This window comes from Syngnathus scovelli, chromosome 14, assembly GCF_024217435.2.
Source record: "Syngnathus scovelli strain Florida chromosome 14, RoL_Ssco_1.2, whole genome shotgun sequence".
Classification (NCBI taxonomy): domain Eukaryota; kingdom Metazoa; phylum Chordata; class Actinopteri; order Syngnathiformes; family Syngnathidae; genus Syngnathus; species Syngnathus scovelli.
Genome location: NC_090860.1, coordinates 7,177,750 through 7,194,596, shown reverse-complemented (window position 1 = coordinate 7,194,596; position 16,847 = coordinate 7,177,750). Strand labels below are relative to the sequence as shown.

The 16,847-nt window shown below is 38.3% G+C and overlaps 1 protein-coding gene across 2 annotated transcripts; it reads right to left on the bottom strand.

Moving 5' to 3' along the window:
* Positions 1 to 807: 807 nt before the first annotated feature.
* pax1a (paired box 1a) lies at positions 808 to 9,060 on the bottom strand. Of its 2 annotated transcripts, XR_007485845.2 has the most exons (6): positions 8,825 to 9,060; positions 7,780 to 8,412; positions 7,071 to 7,204; positions 6,720 to 6,933; positions 6,006 to 6,154; positions 808 to 1,256 (listed from the first exon to the last, which is right to left on the bottom strand). XR_007485845.2 is itself a non-coding variant. In XM_049741005.2 (5 exons), exons 1-5 carry the CDS (start codon positions 8,826 to 8,828, stop codon positions 6,060 to 6,062), a joined length of 1,080 nt encoding a protein of 359 aa, XP_049596962.1. In that variant the 5' UTR covers positions 8,829 to 9,059; the 3' UTR covers positions 5,737 to 6,059. The 2 variants fall into 2 exon arrangements, 1 of the variants encoding a protein (XP_049596962.1); XM_049741005.2 differs by lacking the exon at positions 808 to 1,256 and having other exon boundaries at positions 5,737 to 6,154; positions 8,825 to 9,059.
* Positions 9,061 to 16,847: the final 7,787 nt, after the last annotated feature.

The window sequence follows — 16,847 nt, the reverse complement described above, 5'->3', positions numbered from 1 at the left end:
GTCAATGTGGGGAAAGGCAGACAGTTTTATACATGTTTTACTGCATCCCGGATATTTCTAAAGTCAATAGGTCATGTAAGTTTGTGTTTATTTAGACTTGGGCTTGTCCAACGTACCTTAAAATATGAGAGTTGATGTGGGCTGGCTGCTCCGTCTGGTACTTGTTGTCACAACCAGTTAACGTGTGGCGGCAGCAGGGCACAGTGGAAAGCTTGATTAATGACCTGCACGGTTGTTTACTTTTTACCTTTTGTTGCATTATCTCTTCAACTCACGACATCGTGATAGAATACCTCGCTGATCCTGTTGAGTGCATGAAGTATTGAACCGAAAACAGGTTAGGCAAGCATCTTTTCGGTTGATTATGAAATTTCGAGACTTCTTATTATGCTAGATTGAAATCCCGTTCGTGGGAAAGTCACAATATATTCATTTTATTAATGAGACTGTTTAGACCGATTTAATTTTAATTTTATATGTTTGACATCAGAATGTCAACAGCTACATATTGCTTTTGACTTTCAATGATGAACTATTTGTGTCTTTTAAACAACACATACTTTATGGACTGTGTGTGGGGAAAAAGGGAATAAAAAAAATCACCTGTTAATCACATATTAACGGACACATTAGTGCTTGTAATCCAAATACTATTCAATTGCATTAATTTCTTTTCCATAGCAGAAACATATCTAGAATTTACTCATTTGTCGAGTCCAACTGTGTTTCACACATGACTTTACTTCTTATACTGTAAGACACAGTTGAGTTGCATATTTGTGAGGCGTCATCATCTTATTAACACTTAATAAGAATTTGAGCCAGTTACTAGCACTAACATGGAGTAATACACTGTTTCAGAAAACTTTAAATAAGTTACAGATGGGCATTTTGGCAGAAACATAATATCAGCATAGGTTCTTGTGCAAACTAAAAATGCTCCAAACAAGGTCTGTGTTTGATTGTGATTAAATGACTTTAATATTTACAGTACATGTTAGTTTTACAGCCTTATGCGTTTGTTCATTTTATGACTATTTTGCTGGGTCTCCCAAAGATGAAAAACAGAACCGGAACCTCTTGAGATCAAATGTAAAATGACACGTTTCCATTTGGAAAGTCAAATGTCATCATGTCGCGTCTCGGCCCGTTTTGGCCCACTCAAGCATCCGGTCGATGTGGTGAGCTGGCGGTGCAAGTAGGAACATGGTGAAGACACATTTATCATCCTGCAGACTCCAGAGCTGTAACACTGCCTGCTCGGAATTGTTGAGGATAGTCAGTCGTAGGGAGAAAAAAAAAAGAGAAAAAGAAAAGTAAACAGCAGATGGATTGCATGGCAGACATTTTCTTGAACGTACAAGAAATTAATCCAAAAAAATTGATCGCTTCTAACGTCATCATTGGTCATGTACAAGACATCATGGATAGCGATGGTAATAATTTGTTAACTTATTCGTAGCTGCACGTATTAATGTAACGTATTCCTCCCCGCGGTCTGTCACAACTTGAAGCCGCCAACAATGAGCAGAAGTGAACTTGTCAAATATTACACTCAGCTTGACAAGACTAGACCGTACGCTCCACTGTTATCGGACATGTTTGCATGCACTGTCGCCATGGTAAATCCATTTATTTGAAACGTTAGACGTGAGAGAGAAGTGCTGACACACGTCGTCTTCGTAAGCCATTGAGATGCTAGGCCAACTCTTTCTCTATTCCAAGATATATCTCACCTGACGTAGCTGTCCTGAGATGATCTCTGCTTAACCTAAAACAATGCCAAGAGAAGTTTGCCACACCCTCCATGGTAAAAGAGTGCAGTGAGTTTTATATTCTGGAATTTTTTTAACGAAATGATCTGTATGGTACATGTCATGGATCATTTGAGTTTGATTTGAAGGTCCGTACTTGGTTTTTTGGAGAGCCCCTGTCATCTTTTGATGGCTGCTCGGAGAATTTGTGTGCGGTCAGTTTTAAAATCCCTTCCAATTACAGACTTTGGTCAAACAACAGATTGAAGCTCCAACGTTCAAACGGTCAAAGATTAAACTTGTGCTTGTTTTAAGATATCTTTTAATTTTCTATAGCGCTTGCCTTCATCCGGGTGAGCTGGAAGATGGCCGCCAATCAAGCGACCATTTACACCTATGAGCAATTTAGGGTGCTCAGTGAACCTATTAGACATGTTTTTGGAATGTGGGAGGAAACTGGAGGACCCACAGAAAACCCACGCACACTCGGGGTGAACACTGGAGTTAAGATTTGAAGATCTCAACTCTGAGCGACTGGGACCCACGGCAACAAAATTTTAAAGAATTATTATTATTTTTAATCCATGTGATGTCCCAGTAGACATTAAAAACTGATTTTCCTAACAGTTTACTTTTGAAAACTTAGGTAGGTTACATTTCATCATACCTCCATCAATTTGGCTTAGATTTACAGATTTCATTCAATTCTGTTCTTCCCTCACATTCCATTTCATTTTTGGACACATAGTACGTCTGCTTTTCTATAACAGACACTCTATATATACTTAAAGAAATGTAAAATATAAATAATAAAATCAATAAATCTACAAAACACACAAGCACGTATGCATTCGCTCATGCACATGCATGCACACACTCAGGCACGCATATGCACACACATATGCAAGCACACACACACACACGCACGCACACACACACACACACAATGTAATGCAGTGTAGTTCTAGACTACTGCAAATTACAATTTAAAAGTTTGTTAAATCAATAATTTTTTCAAAATCAATAAACTCAATATGCCATTTAGACCAATCTTTGTCAAGGGAGACATTTTCATACAGCTTTTCCATATTGAATCCCTAGATTGTGCAGACGGACACAATTTTACGTCCAGAATAATCGAGATAATTCTTTTGGCACTGACGTGAGGGTGTACACGATATTACAGAGGCACAATGTTTCTGTGCCCTGAAAAGAGGAGGAAACACCAATCCAAACGGCCCACCTGCTGTCCACCCAACACAGAGAACACAGTGGGGGGTATCACAAGCGCCCCTGATTGATGATCATAGGTCCCGTAGGAAGTAACCCCGCCACCATGAAGGAGTGTTTTCTGAACCCCAAGTGGTATCCGGGAAAACATGAACGACTTCAGTCAAGGAGCATGTGCATGCTCATCAGCCGTGCTAATGTTTGGACTTTGTGAGTCTCGTGGGGCTTTACTGCAAAAATGGGAGGAAAGGAATCAGGGGCAACAAAACACAGCACAGGGAGGACCCCCAAATCTTACAACCTGCCATAAAATTGGAACAGTGGGACATTTCCTTGAGCGGCCTGACCAGAACTATTCATACAAATAGTAAGCGGGGGAAAATATGATTAAATAATGAAGCCTCATAATTCAGAGCTCATATTGTGTGGCACCAGCTTACAATGTTATGACCTAACATTATATAAACACTCAAAATATTGTTTTGTCATTCGATATCTAATAGTTACATGATCATTTCACTTTATAGATGTTGTTTCTGTTGAATAACACACACACGCGCGCACACACACACACACACACACACAAAGTCACACGTTGTAGTATAATATAATGATATTCATATAACGAGTATTGTATGTTAAATCAATAATTATGGATCAAAAAATAAATTTAAGATGAACACAGACCAATAGCTTCATAAATCATTGTTTTTACAAATAGTCATACATCATCTTATTTGCACAAAACTATTATGTTATAGAGCAAGAAACGAGGATTGATGAGTGTTGTTGTTTTTTCTAAACTTGTTTGTTGGAAGGTAACTGAATTTATATCTATCCATTCATTTGCTACAGGTCTTGTCCTCATTAGGGTCACGTGAGAGTTGGAGCCTATCCCAGCTGAATTGAAACCAGAGGAGAGGTACAGCCTTGACTGGTTGCCAGTCAATTACAGGGAAAACCGCGACGAATGACAATTCACACTCACACTGACATCTACATAATTTAAAGTCTACAGGTAACCCAATATGATTTTTTGGAACATGCAAGGAAGAGAACCTACGCACACATTCGGAGAAGATGCAAACTCCACAAGGAGGACCTGAGAGGCAGACATACCATAACTACTATTATACTGAGCTGCCACCGATTGTTTACTGTATATATAGTATATATATGAATAAAAAAAATCCTGCAGTATATTTATATTGGCTCATGTATTAAAAAAAACAAAGGTGACTCTTCACAACTTCCAAAGTGCTTCTTTCTGCATTACCTGAAACATCTTTATGTAACACCCTGATTCATTTCACAAGAACGATGACAAAACTGATGATGACTTGACCAACTACATTCTTTCCTGACCGCACAGTCCTCTTTTAATTCACAATCTAGCATGTTTGTTTGCAGAAGAGAATGACAACACCTCAGTTCAGGTGTAAGGGTCAACTGAATGTCACAAGTACAATAGTGGCTTTAAGGTAAAGGTGTTTGGTAGCAGTCAAGCAGATGACATTTAAAGTGAGTCATGTTTTAATCATTTTGGATTTTTTATCATAGTTAGTTTTTATTTGTTTTGACTGGCTTTGTTTTGGTTTGGCTTTTATTAGTTTATTTTTACAATTTTACTATTAGGAGTATTTGTTGACTATAAAGTTTTAAAAAAGGTCACTAAATATCAATAGAAAATTACATTTTTGAAATAAATATTTGACCTTTCTTCCATACCAAAATAAATACATTTAAATACACTTAAGAAAACCTGAAACCTCACACGCGATACTAATTGGCCAAGACAACAAACATTTTTCAGTAATTATAGTTTTCTAACGTAAAATTTCAGTTAGATTTTTTTTTTCCAGAAGCATTTTTACTATATTAACAACAATTCTGTCTCATTAGTTTTCCGTACCTATATAACCTCGCTCAGTACACACTAATAATGCTTTCGGGACATACTAAGCTGCTTTCCATCAAATATTTTCAGGCTTTTCAAAAACATTTCAAAGGCACTGAGAAGACTCTATTCACTGCAAATGACATTGGCATATAGAAACGAGCATAACTTAGCAGTGACATCAGACAACAAGCCCTCATAAATTGGTCAGGGAGTCTATTAAAAACTTCTGAGAAGACCACAGAGCAAACATGGCAGTTTAGTAGGAAGGAGTTATGAGGAAAATGCTTATAATTTATTTTCTGAAACTTGGAGAGGCTTCGTAGAAGTAGATCTGCTGTACTTGCAGCAACCACACACAACTTGCGCCATCACCCCATAGATTTGGATCATGGCAGCCTTCATTACCAGTAAGATAACATCAGTGAAGGCGCCCAGACTGTACACAACTCTCTGGAAAGGTGGGGTGGTTACACCTGAGTGCTCCTCCAGCTAAGCACCCATTTAATAACCAACAAATATTATAATTCCAGGAAACTCAAATTAGGCCCTACTCTTAGACTAGGCCTAGGTAAGATCTGCAGGCCATTAGAAGCAGAGAAGTGCAAGACCTGATGAAAAACAGCCCACCAAAAATAATTCAAGGCTGCAGCCAGAAAATGTTTTAGAGCTCCAAAAAGCATGACTCTTCCTTTTTTGAGAGTTTTTGAGAGTATCCCTTTATGTTTATAGATCATATGTAAAAAACTGCAAAAAAAAAAAAAAAAAGCTGTGTAAAAAAGTTTATATTTTTGATACTATCTTTAGTCTAATATTAAAATGAAATTATTAAAATATATTTATAATTAAAGCTTTGGCAAATATTCAATATTTTTTCCATGACTGCAGAATGGAGTTGAAAGCACGAATGAAAACACGTTTAACAGCTTTTTTTTCCTTATCAATGATGATCTGGACATGCAAAACTTTTTTTTCTCTTTTTAATGACAAAATAGTTGTACTTTGCGGAGCACCGATGCATCCATCCATGCAAGCTTACATTCATAAGGCCATTAAAGCCTGTTTTGGCTTTACTGCATCCACAAAATGAAGAGAAGCCCATGTTTGTTTGGGTTCAGACTTACTGGAGTTGAAATGAGTTCAGTTAAATCTGATTAGGAAGCTGGTAAAAGTCCCGGTTATGATGATGAGGTAGGGAGACTGAGTCCATGCACACTGTTCAAGTCTTCATGCTGCTGCTGCTTGCTCAGCGGACTGGGAGGTTTTCTTTCTCCTGAAATTAAGGAATAAAAGATACGTAGATACTGTGAATATGTTTAATTTATTGTGGATCCACATTTTTATCCCATAGGTTAATGTACCAAAGAGGCCTGTAGGGGCTCTTAGTGTGATATGCTTTACAAAGTAAAATATACTTTAGGATAAATACAGTCAATTGTAATTTTATTGATTTTTGACTGATGCAGTAAAAAAGGTATAGGCCTATTAATTATATAAGTTAAAATATTATTATTTATGTATGATAGTACAGCATACAAGTACATATAGCACCTTTCTACAACAACCCAAACAATAATCATATTAATAATCATAGTGTTAAATGAATAGCTCTCTGCTGGTGTGATTCAAATCTGAGATTAATTATTATTATAATAGTTTGTGAAGGCACAAACTGATAAAAAAAAAATGCAGCTGTACCATAAAAAAATGGCCAATGGAGGCATTAATTTTGATTGGCGAATTGCCATGTGGCTGAGCATTATAAGATTTGGTGGCTGGAATAGTCATTATGCAGCATGTGGTATTTTCATTTAAATACGGCACCACTATTAATGTACCTTCTCGGGCGTGGTGCTTGAAGGCCATCGGAGAGTGGATCTCCCCCGCGTGCATGCTCATCCCGCTCCCATGGTGAGACAAAGCCGGGCTCTGGGGCTGCCAGTGGTGGTGACCCGGCGCCACGTAGCCGCCCGCTGGGCTACTGTACACCCCATACTGGTTTGTGGGGGAGTATGCACACGCTGAGACATAACCGGACAGTGTGGAGGTCGGCTGTGGAATATACACAGAAGAAAAAATGGATTGCCTGTAATAGGATTGGAGTGGAATGGAGCCCCTCTGCAAGAGATAGGCTAAATATGACAATAAATTGTTCATAAAAATGCTGTTTGTATTAAATGCTTTGTTACCTGTGCGTATTTTATATCAGCATCAATGGTTGATTTATCGATGCCGTTGACTGAGTGAGCTGCAGGGAAAGCTGCTCGATTGACGCTGCTCCACTCCTCCATTTTGGTCGGATATCCCTCCGTCCCAGCAATGGCTGATTTCAAAAAAAGGAGAAAAAGAAAAAAAGGGGAAAAGTAAGAATACATTTTTCAAAAAAAGACAAACTAAATGGTAAGATTTTTCATTAATCCTGTACATGACGTGCATCACAAATCTAATCTAGTATAATCTGGAAACAGATTCTAAAAATGTGTAGCGTTATTACTGTAAGCAAAAAAATATATAATCTGGTAATTTTATGTACTATTAATAAATGGTTAATAATGATTACAATAAATAAATAAAACTGCATTTGATTAATTCATTATTTGTAGTCCAAAATATATTTAAGTGAATTATTTGTTTAACATTTTAACGCGCAAACATTCGTTAACGCAAATATGTCCATTTTGAAAGCGTAAAAAAAACACGAATGACTTTAAAGGTCAAGAGAAAAAGTCTATAACGAGCAGTTGGGGGATTAGAGTGGATCGAGCTGGTGAGGAAGGTGTTTGCACACACGTCATGCGTGAAAAGGCCCATTGAAAGTGGCCTAATGGACACATTGTCCTGCGGCCGAACAGGTTGTGCAGAAAAAAAAAAATGCACCGCGGGAGGTGTTGCGCTCACCTGCGGGGTCCATGAAGGCTCGGAACCCGAGGATGTTGCTGACGGTGTGTGCAGAGGGCCAGCCGGCCCTGGAGATGCTCAAGTGTCCCGCCGTCACCGGCACCCCAGCTGGGGAGCCCATCTTGGTGGCAGCGGGTGACATGGTGTTGGGGTAGGAGTAAGGATAAATGGGGTTGTAAGGGAGGCCGGCCTGAGCCGAGGCTTGCTTGCCGCTCTCATACTGGCTGGGCTGAGACAGATTCCCGATCTTGTTGCGTAAAATCCTGCTGATGGAGCTCACCGAGGGCACGTTGTACTTATCGCACACGCCGTCTGCTAAGAGTCTGTCTCGGATCTCCCACGCAAAGATCCCGGGGTCGTTCTGTTTGTATTCCCTGATGTTTTTCACCACGTTGGGCGTCGTGACGCGAGGTTTGCTCCCACCGATTGCGCCCGGTAAAATGGAGCCAGTCTCGTTGTACCGCGCCAGAATCTTGCTCACGCAGCCATGCGAGACGCGCAACTGCCGGCTTATGTCGCAGGGTCTGATCCCCAACTGGGCCAGCTCCACGATTCTCAGCCGAATGGCGTTGGGCAGGGGTCTTCCATTTACGAACACACCGCCCAGTTGGTTCACCTCTCCATAAGTTTGCTCTGCACCACAAACGCATAAGGAATTAAGAAAAACATTCGAATAGCCTTGCACAGATTCTTTTTGTGTCAATAAAAATGCTTGCAACGAGTGCAGTGGATGTTTTAAAGCACCTCCAACTGTCTTGTTCATACAAAATGGTGTTCATAAAATATTGGCATTGGCACTCTCGATCATTGAAGATAAATAAAAAACGTATTTTTTTTTTCATTTCAATTATAAAGACGATGCATTTTAAGCAGTGCTGGCATAATTGCAGCTTTCTTAACTCGACAAAAATGCACATATATTACGCGCATGGTGAGCAGTGTTTGGAGGGGAATTGTGACTTTTTACGCAGGCGTGGTGAGCGCGGACACGCTTCCCATCAGCTTCAAACCAACCAAGCGTACAGTAAATAAGATGCAGGCTTACCCATTTGCCTCTTTACGTTCCGTAATGTTTGGAAGTACACGAACCCTCTTTAGATGGCGGCAGCGTGAACGCACACAATAAAGTGGAACAAAAAAAATAGTCCACTTAAATGTCCCTGAGTTGCAGCACGCGATGTTCTTCTGTCGCCTTTCAGACGCATGCAATAAAGGTGGCCGCCAAAGGTGATCTTCATCCGATAAAAGCAAATTGAAGTTATCCCGGGAAGTCCGGACTTTGCTGGAATTAATTTGACGCGTCCTCTCCACGTCAATCGTAGCTGCTCTACGCAGAGGTTGTGCTTCGGTTTCATTGGTTGCCCAAAGCTGTGCAAAGCTGTCAGCCAATACAAACCTCATCCGGTTGGAGCTGTGCAGCCTCCTGGAGTATTTTGCATAGGGGAAGTGGCAGAAAGGGGAAACGTTTCATCCAACATGCAGCCTCCTGGTAAGAACTCCAATCATATATATACACACACACTATATATGCATACGCAGGTATTACAGAGTGCATCAAATGTATTGAAGAAAAACAAAAACGACGACAAAAAAAGTCGAAGTTGCAATTTCGACATGTAAAGCAGCTTTTTTTTAAGTGCTACCAAATGTCTAAAAAGCTAAAACGGAAAAGAATGTATCAACAATGCTTGTAGAAAGTATACATTATACGTATGTAAGCCATAATATGATTGAGATAATATCAATACATTGATGCATATTGTTTCCATTTTGTGTTGCAATTGGCATGCAATTAAAAATGTAGATACATGCAAGAGATTGACAACTTGGAGATGTATGTGCAACTATTCATTGGATGTTTTCATGATATTGCTGATCAGTTACAACTCAATAATTTTATTTATTTATTTATTTATTTATTTATTTATTTATTTATTTATTTATTTATTTATTTAATCGTTCATTCATTCATTAATCAATTCATTCATTCATTCCTGTGACACTCGTGAGGATGAAGCGGTTTGGAAGACATGTATTTATTTTATTTTTTGTATGCATGTATGTATGTATGTATGTATGTATGTATGTATGTATGTATGTATGTATGTATGAATGAATGAATGAATGAATGTATTTATTTATTTATTTTGCTTTGCTCCCCAGATAATAAGTCGACATGCTGACTGTGCAGAATGTCTGCAGAGGCTTGGGGCTGCAGAGTTTAGGAAAGAGCCAGAGCAACAAACCCGAGTGGCCTCGTGTAATCGATAACGCTATACATTTCCCACTTTTCCAGACTAGGGGTTGTCAGAGCGGATTCCACAGACGTGCATTATCACAGCATGTTTGCAGACCGTCCACGCTAGGGAATCGGTTATATGCTCGCAAAATGGGTCTTGTAAAACCTTACAGTCGACCTCAAGGTAACAAGGTGGAGCACCCTAACCCCCTCCATACCTCCAAGCACTAAGCACCGCCGCCACCACCACCATCATCGTCGTCGTCGCGTCGTCGTCACTGGAGCACATGGAATCCCGTTATTCTTATGCACTATTTTTTGTGTCACGAGACACGCAAGAGAACACATGCTGTATCTTTGGAATTGCTCCCAAAATTAAGTGCAAGCCATCTGAAGTCGTGTGTGTTAATCTCGTTGTCATGCAGGACTCCTCCAGCTGGACATCAGAAGAATTGCATATGTTTGCTTTCTGGCTGTGTTAAGGTCGGTACGCCGTTTACATGTTTAAAAAATTATAATGATTTTATTGTAAACATGTATTGAGCTATAATATATACATAGTTCAAGCGAGAGTGCGAGCGTGTTTTTTTCATTATAAAAATGCATCTTTATATTTATTATGAATAAAAATATAATTAAACTACCGAATTTTCAAAATATATTTTATTATTAATTATTCTTGTCACAATGTTCAAAAGGCAGTATTTCCATCAGAATTGTTTTTTTATATTATCATAAGCAAAATGATCTTCAAATTCTATATTTTAATAATGTAAAATGCTGCCTAAATGTTTATTGTTCACTAGCTGTTTTATTTCATGAATTAATATTTTTAAATAAGTGTTTAGATGGAAAAAAAACCCCACAATCATCTGGCGTGATGGCGCAATTTTGGTTTTAATGATGTGCGTGGCCTTGCATGCTTTTAATGATTTCAAATTTGAATAAAACATGTACGGTGACATAAATAAGCAGATGGTAATTTTTATTTAGCGACATTACACTTACCACTTATCGTGCATGTGAATACTTTCACTTTGATGGCTGTACATACATGAACTTTCGAAATACAAGCTGCAAATCTAAATATAATATCCGAAACTAAATTACAATAGAGAACGGTTCCGCTTAGCAGTTTAAATAAAAGTTATTGAACACTGCGCCAATACCTTTCGCCCAAAACACCTGAACAATTTCCTTTTATGTTGAATGGTGTTGCGCTAAAAGAAATCTCGCATAAAACGAAAGAAAAATCCTTTTTTCATAACCACCAAAATATAGTTTTGTTAACGTCGACCGCAAAATGAAAATCGCGTGAATGTCACTTTACTTATTTAACAAAACCGAATTAAAAGCATGAGAATGGAAGCGGTTCAGAAAATGGATAGATCGTATTGTAGCGTTTTAATGAAAAAAGAGGGCAGCAACGTTAGTGATCATTTAATTAAACGGCTCCCTTTTGTTAAAAAAAATGTAGAGCGAGATTCTAGATAGGTTAATAGTAATTAAAAGTTTCACAAAATGTTTTAATTTTTGGTTTTTGATGTCCCGCGGCCCAGTGGAGACAAGCGGTATAGAAAATTGATGGATGAATGGGTTTTTGATGTGAGGATATTATGAGTGTATAATCAATAAGCATAAAATATAAATAAAAAAAAATAGGTGTTTGCTGAACAAACTTGGTCACCACCTGACACCAGCAAGGTGCAATAATTCAACCACCCTTCCCTCCCAAACCCCCTCAGTAAATATTGGTGTTGGTTTAGTGTGTCATCCAAGGATTCCTTTCTTGAAGTATTTTGTATTTAAATACCCATTAAGTTATATTTTATTTTGTGTGTGTGAGTGATATTGCCCCCCCCCCCCCCTTCCAGTGAGCTAGAAATATTACCTGGACGATGTGCTTTATATACATTAAAACACTGACTTTTCAAATCAGATTTGCCTCAGAATTTAATTGTTTAAATACGAACAACAGAACATTTCAGAACGTAGCATTGCTCACATTTCGGGGTAAACCCAACCGATTTATTGCAATGCAGCCCCCCCCCCCCCCCCTTACTTCAGTTTAACCGTCATGTATTCGAGGTGATGATATCTGCTTTTGAGTTTTTGCTAAAATGGAGGCTGGGGGACAGCAAGCTGACTTCTTTTATAGGCCCAAGCGCCACTCTGGGCTGTCGAAGACGCCTAATGAGGGCGTGCAGCGGTGCCATGTGAGACATGCCAGCTTTTACCAGGCTGGGTAATTGCTTGTGACCTTCAATAAACACGTCTCATATGTCTTCATATGTTCTCAGCATTTACGTCTAATTGTTACGTTACGTTCTGTTTACACAATCTGGGACTTTTGTCATTTATACAGGAAAGAATTAAGTCATAGTTAAGTAGTAGATGTTTGCACTTTCTTTTTTATTTGCTCTTCTACCTGAACACAATTTACTTGGAGGCAAGAGTGTTTCCTGTTAATGCCACATTATATTTTATTCACCTTTCCTCTTGTGCCACTAAACCAACTCAAAAGCAGTTTTATCCTGTTTAGCCTCCAATTGTTCTCCTTTATTGGTTATTTGTGTTACATAACATTTGCTACTTTGGCACTTTAGAGACAAATCTGACTTTGATTTAATTGGTAATGTACTATCACAATGCTATTTATTTATTACTTTCATTTTTTTATATATTCTTTTTCATTTCTGTTGCTTCTTAGCATTCACATGCTGTGCTTCCTCATGGCCCCAAAAGTGATGTTAACTTGCACTGCAAAACTGCAGGAAGAACAGGTGTGGTGTAGCCCATTTGTTTTTAGATGTGTTATCCTAAACAGATAAAGGAGAACTTGCACTACCACAATAGGTTACAATCAGGTCAGGGCAGTAATTGTCACAGTTGGTCCAGAACAGTGTATGTGTTTGTTTTCAGAAAACAAAGATAGCAGCCAAGATACGGAAAAATAACTTCATGAGGATTTGATTTAAAAATTCTATTTTAGTCCAAAATTGACGTTTTTTCCCACCACAAGATGGGAGTCGGTAGTAACTTTTGCTAAAACACAAAGATGTCAGTAGCTAGAATACCATGCAACAAAAGGATAATAATTTTCTGGCATTTTGAAATAAACTGTATTACTTTCATAATATTCATTAATTGAATATAGTGATGATTAATCCGTCATTAGTCTTGAAGGCCTACATATAGCACTTTGAAAGTACTTCTATATTTAATATCATTAATATGAGTGCACAGTGCTTCTCATGCAAGAGCCATGTTGAAAAATAATAAAATGTTGACAATAACAATAATGTCAATGCTACTTCAGAGATCTGACACAGTATGTGTGGTGTTGTCCAGTGTCTATTATAACTTAACTGTTTACCATTGAGTGTTGTGCGATGTTTATTTTAATTTTATATTCCAATATATTTAATGCTATTTCAGTATTTTTTTTCCTCATTCATATTGACGTCAGCAATCAAACTGATGTTGAAGTCCTTTGGATATTTCTTTTTTGCAAACTATGGTTCTATTTAGAGTGGGCTTGGTAATTAAGAAGGGTGCTTTTGGGTGGGTCCAGCAGCTACATGGTGAATCAAGATAATGGCACTTGCTCTTTTCTTTTCCCAGCTCAAGCCTCTTGTCTAAACATGGCAAACGAAAAACGCCCAAACCTGATTTTCAAACTGCAGTTAGCAATCCATCCTATGTTCTCAACAGAATTTAATTGAACTGTTCAAATTGTTGTGACTTACTCAAATTAGAACCAATAATGCAGTTATCGCAACATAGATTGATTTATATTGAACAAAATAACAATCTTATCTTTATAAACTGTTTTTGATGTTGTTATCGAAACCAGATTGTTTCGTTGAAGAACTTTAGAGGGACTTGTACAGGTTCTAATAAAAAAAATAAAAAAAAGGTGAATGCACGGTGGGAAACATTGTCTTCAGCTGGTTGAAGTCGAACGTTTGCAATAGTTACGTGCACATTTGAGTCTGTCGATAGTTGTCCGTTGTTAGCTTGTGCAACTTTGCTGGTCTGTTACCAATTAGTGGAGGAACCTAATTACTTTGGGAGCACTTCAGACTTCATCTACAGCTGCTGCTGATTCATGCGTGTTCTGCTTGGATATCAGCCACAGACTTAAAAATTGTGGGTCACACATGGTTGTTGACATAAGCCTTGTACACAATCTTCATTTCACGTCTGCTCTGATGTTTAACATTAACTTTTGACTTTCAGCTCCGTACCTTTTTCCTTATTTACGCATTGTGCCGTCCTTCAGGTGAAATCTTTCTCCATCTTCGGTTTCACGACTCAAATGCAGCTTTGACACATCTAATAACAGGCTTGCCTTCATTTATCCACTTTAAACTGAAAATGCAAATTGTGTGTCATGAATTGCTACAAGACTGTGCCTTTAAGAATCCTGAATCCATTATGGAGAAATCTGGAAAGGGCTATTCAAGGCCTTCTATCAGAGGCAGTGTGATATTGTTTTCCGCCAAACCAGAAATCAAGGACTTGGAAAAATCTTCTTTATGTCAGGAATAGGGGTAATGTATTTGCTCTGACAGCTGCTGCTTTTAAGATTAATAGCCTTATGAAAACCGGGTGTCTTCTTCCCAAAACCAGGCCCTTTATCATTCAGTGAGACCTCCTCACAGAACCAAAATTAAAGTCACAACACAGGGGAACTGTGTGTTTGTGTGCGCGCAGACCTTGGTTGCCAAATATCATGTCTTTTTTCATCAAAACTGAATTAACTCAGTCCTGCTCTCTTATAGTCCATTTTTGACTTTCTACTTTTTCAACTCATGTATTTGTCAATGTTGATCTTGGAGTCAGGGCCAGTGGAGGTCACCCAGGAATCAAGTGAGCAGGATCTGGATGTGAAGGCATCTCAAATGAATCTTTCTTCAGCAGAACGAGACAAGTGTTTTTGCTTCCAACTTGGTGGCAGGATGCTTTTCTGGACAAAGTTGACAGTGGCACAAGACACAAAGTAACATCCATAAAAACAGGCTTGGATATGGCTGGTGAGGAAGAACTTGAGCCACCAAACGCTTTTTACGATGACCCAAAACAAAGACAAAAATTCGTCTGAGACCTACTGCAGGATTTATTTTTCTTCATAATTTCCACTTCCAGTATTGGTATTTCCTAAGTCTCAAAACGAAATAATAGTCATCATGACTTCTCTCCTGGTGGCCCACAGAGATCTGGCCTTGTACTATGACCTCACTGAACCACATGCTCATAAATACGCTCCCTTATTTCTACCCTTGTGTGCTTGCCAGTTAGGGCGAGAAGTGGGTTTGTTTTGGGTGTCCTGTGTATATTCCCGCAATAGCCGTGCTTTCAGGACGTCCTGAATCACACACACTCTGTATTCCTTGCCTGTGGTCACCTGTCATGGAGGTATTCTGCTGAAAGCTGTATAACCGGAGTCCAGCGTCCGCATAATGGACACTTGTTTGTCCTGCCGCTGATGGTTTAATTAACTCTATGTCCGTCCTCTGTGAATTGTAATGCTGTCCACATTCAACAGAGCCACACCTGTAAATGGACCTTTAAGCGCACATGTGTAGGTGCCTAATGTCAGAACCTCAGCCCACATGGTTATTTTTTGCTCAAATGTGGAGACGTTGTCTTTCAACTCGTGAAAAATTACTATTTATTTTACGGTTAGCGCATATTTCAGGAATCCCTCGTTTCTCTCATCGGCATGCCGGCGTTTAGCAAGAATAAGTTCATGCCTTTTAAAAACTAATGAAGCAGCTTGGATACATTTGATATGTTGGGAGAATTTCAAGCTGACAGTCAGTGTGAGGTAAAGATCAGTTCACTTTTCTATAGGGGAAGCTGAGCTCACTCATCCTGGTGGTGAAATGTCTGACATGTTTGCACTGAGTTAGGACAGACAGGTCTGCAACCAAGTCCGGACTTGCAGGCCAAGAAAAAGCCCCTCAATGCTCCCCCGTTTTTCCAAGGAGGCGAGTCCACCCCCCACCACCTCCCAAGGGTGACAGCTTCCTTCGTTCGTGCGGCCATCACCTATATAGTATTAATTGACATCCATTGTCTATTGTTTTCACAGAGACTGTTGCTCATTTAAATCAATGCACAAGGAAGAAGCACAGTGAAATGAAAAACATTGTTTGCCATCACAAATGACAGGAGAGAAGAGGGGAAGTGAACTAAGGTCAAATAGAAAGCTTTAAATTAATGACTCAAGAATTTAATGTTTCACCACTTATTGAGCCAAAGTAAAAATCATCTTCATATTATTAATAAAAATAATATGTATGAATAAGTTGAAAATGAATGGAAGGATATTATGTTATGTAGAAATATATTTCATTATATTTATGAATTTAGAGTTAGGATTTGCAGCAGGTGGAATTTTATTTCTGAAACGTCACAGTTAAATTTCAACGCATGGTAAAATCGGTGCTGTGCAAGCTTTTATTGGTCAAACCTAAAAACAAAAAATGAAAACAGCTCAAAAACCTGATGTGCTAGAAAAAAAGGGGAAAAAATCAATCAGCTTCAAAAATAAATAAATATGAAATATATAATAATAATAATAATAAATAAATAATAATAGTACTCTATTGAATGTGGTTGTAAATTTCATTTTTAATGTATATTTTTTTCCATGTAGGTATTTCATGTGAAATGTATTTTGATTTCATTTTATTTGAAAGGACATCAATCACAAAATGCCATATTTAAATTAAAACATGTATTACTGTAAGTTATTCTTCCTTATTTTATTCTATTTTTCCAATTTTTATTGTATTTTACTTTAATCATTACCACCTAC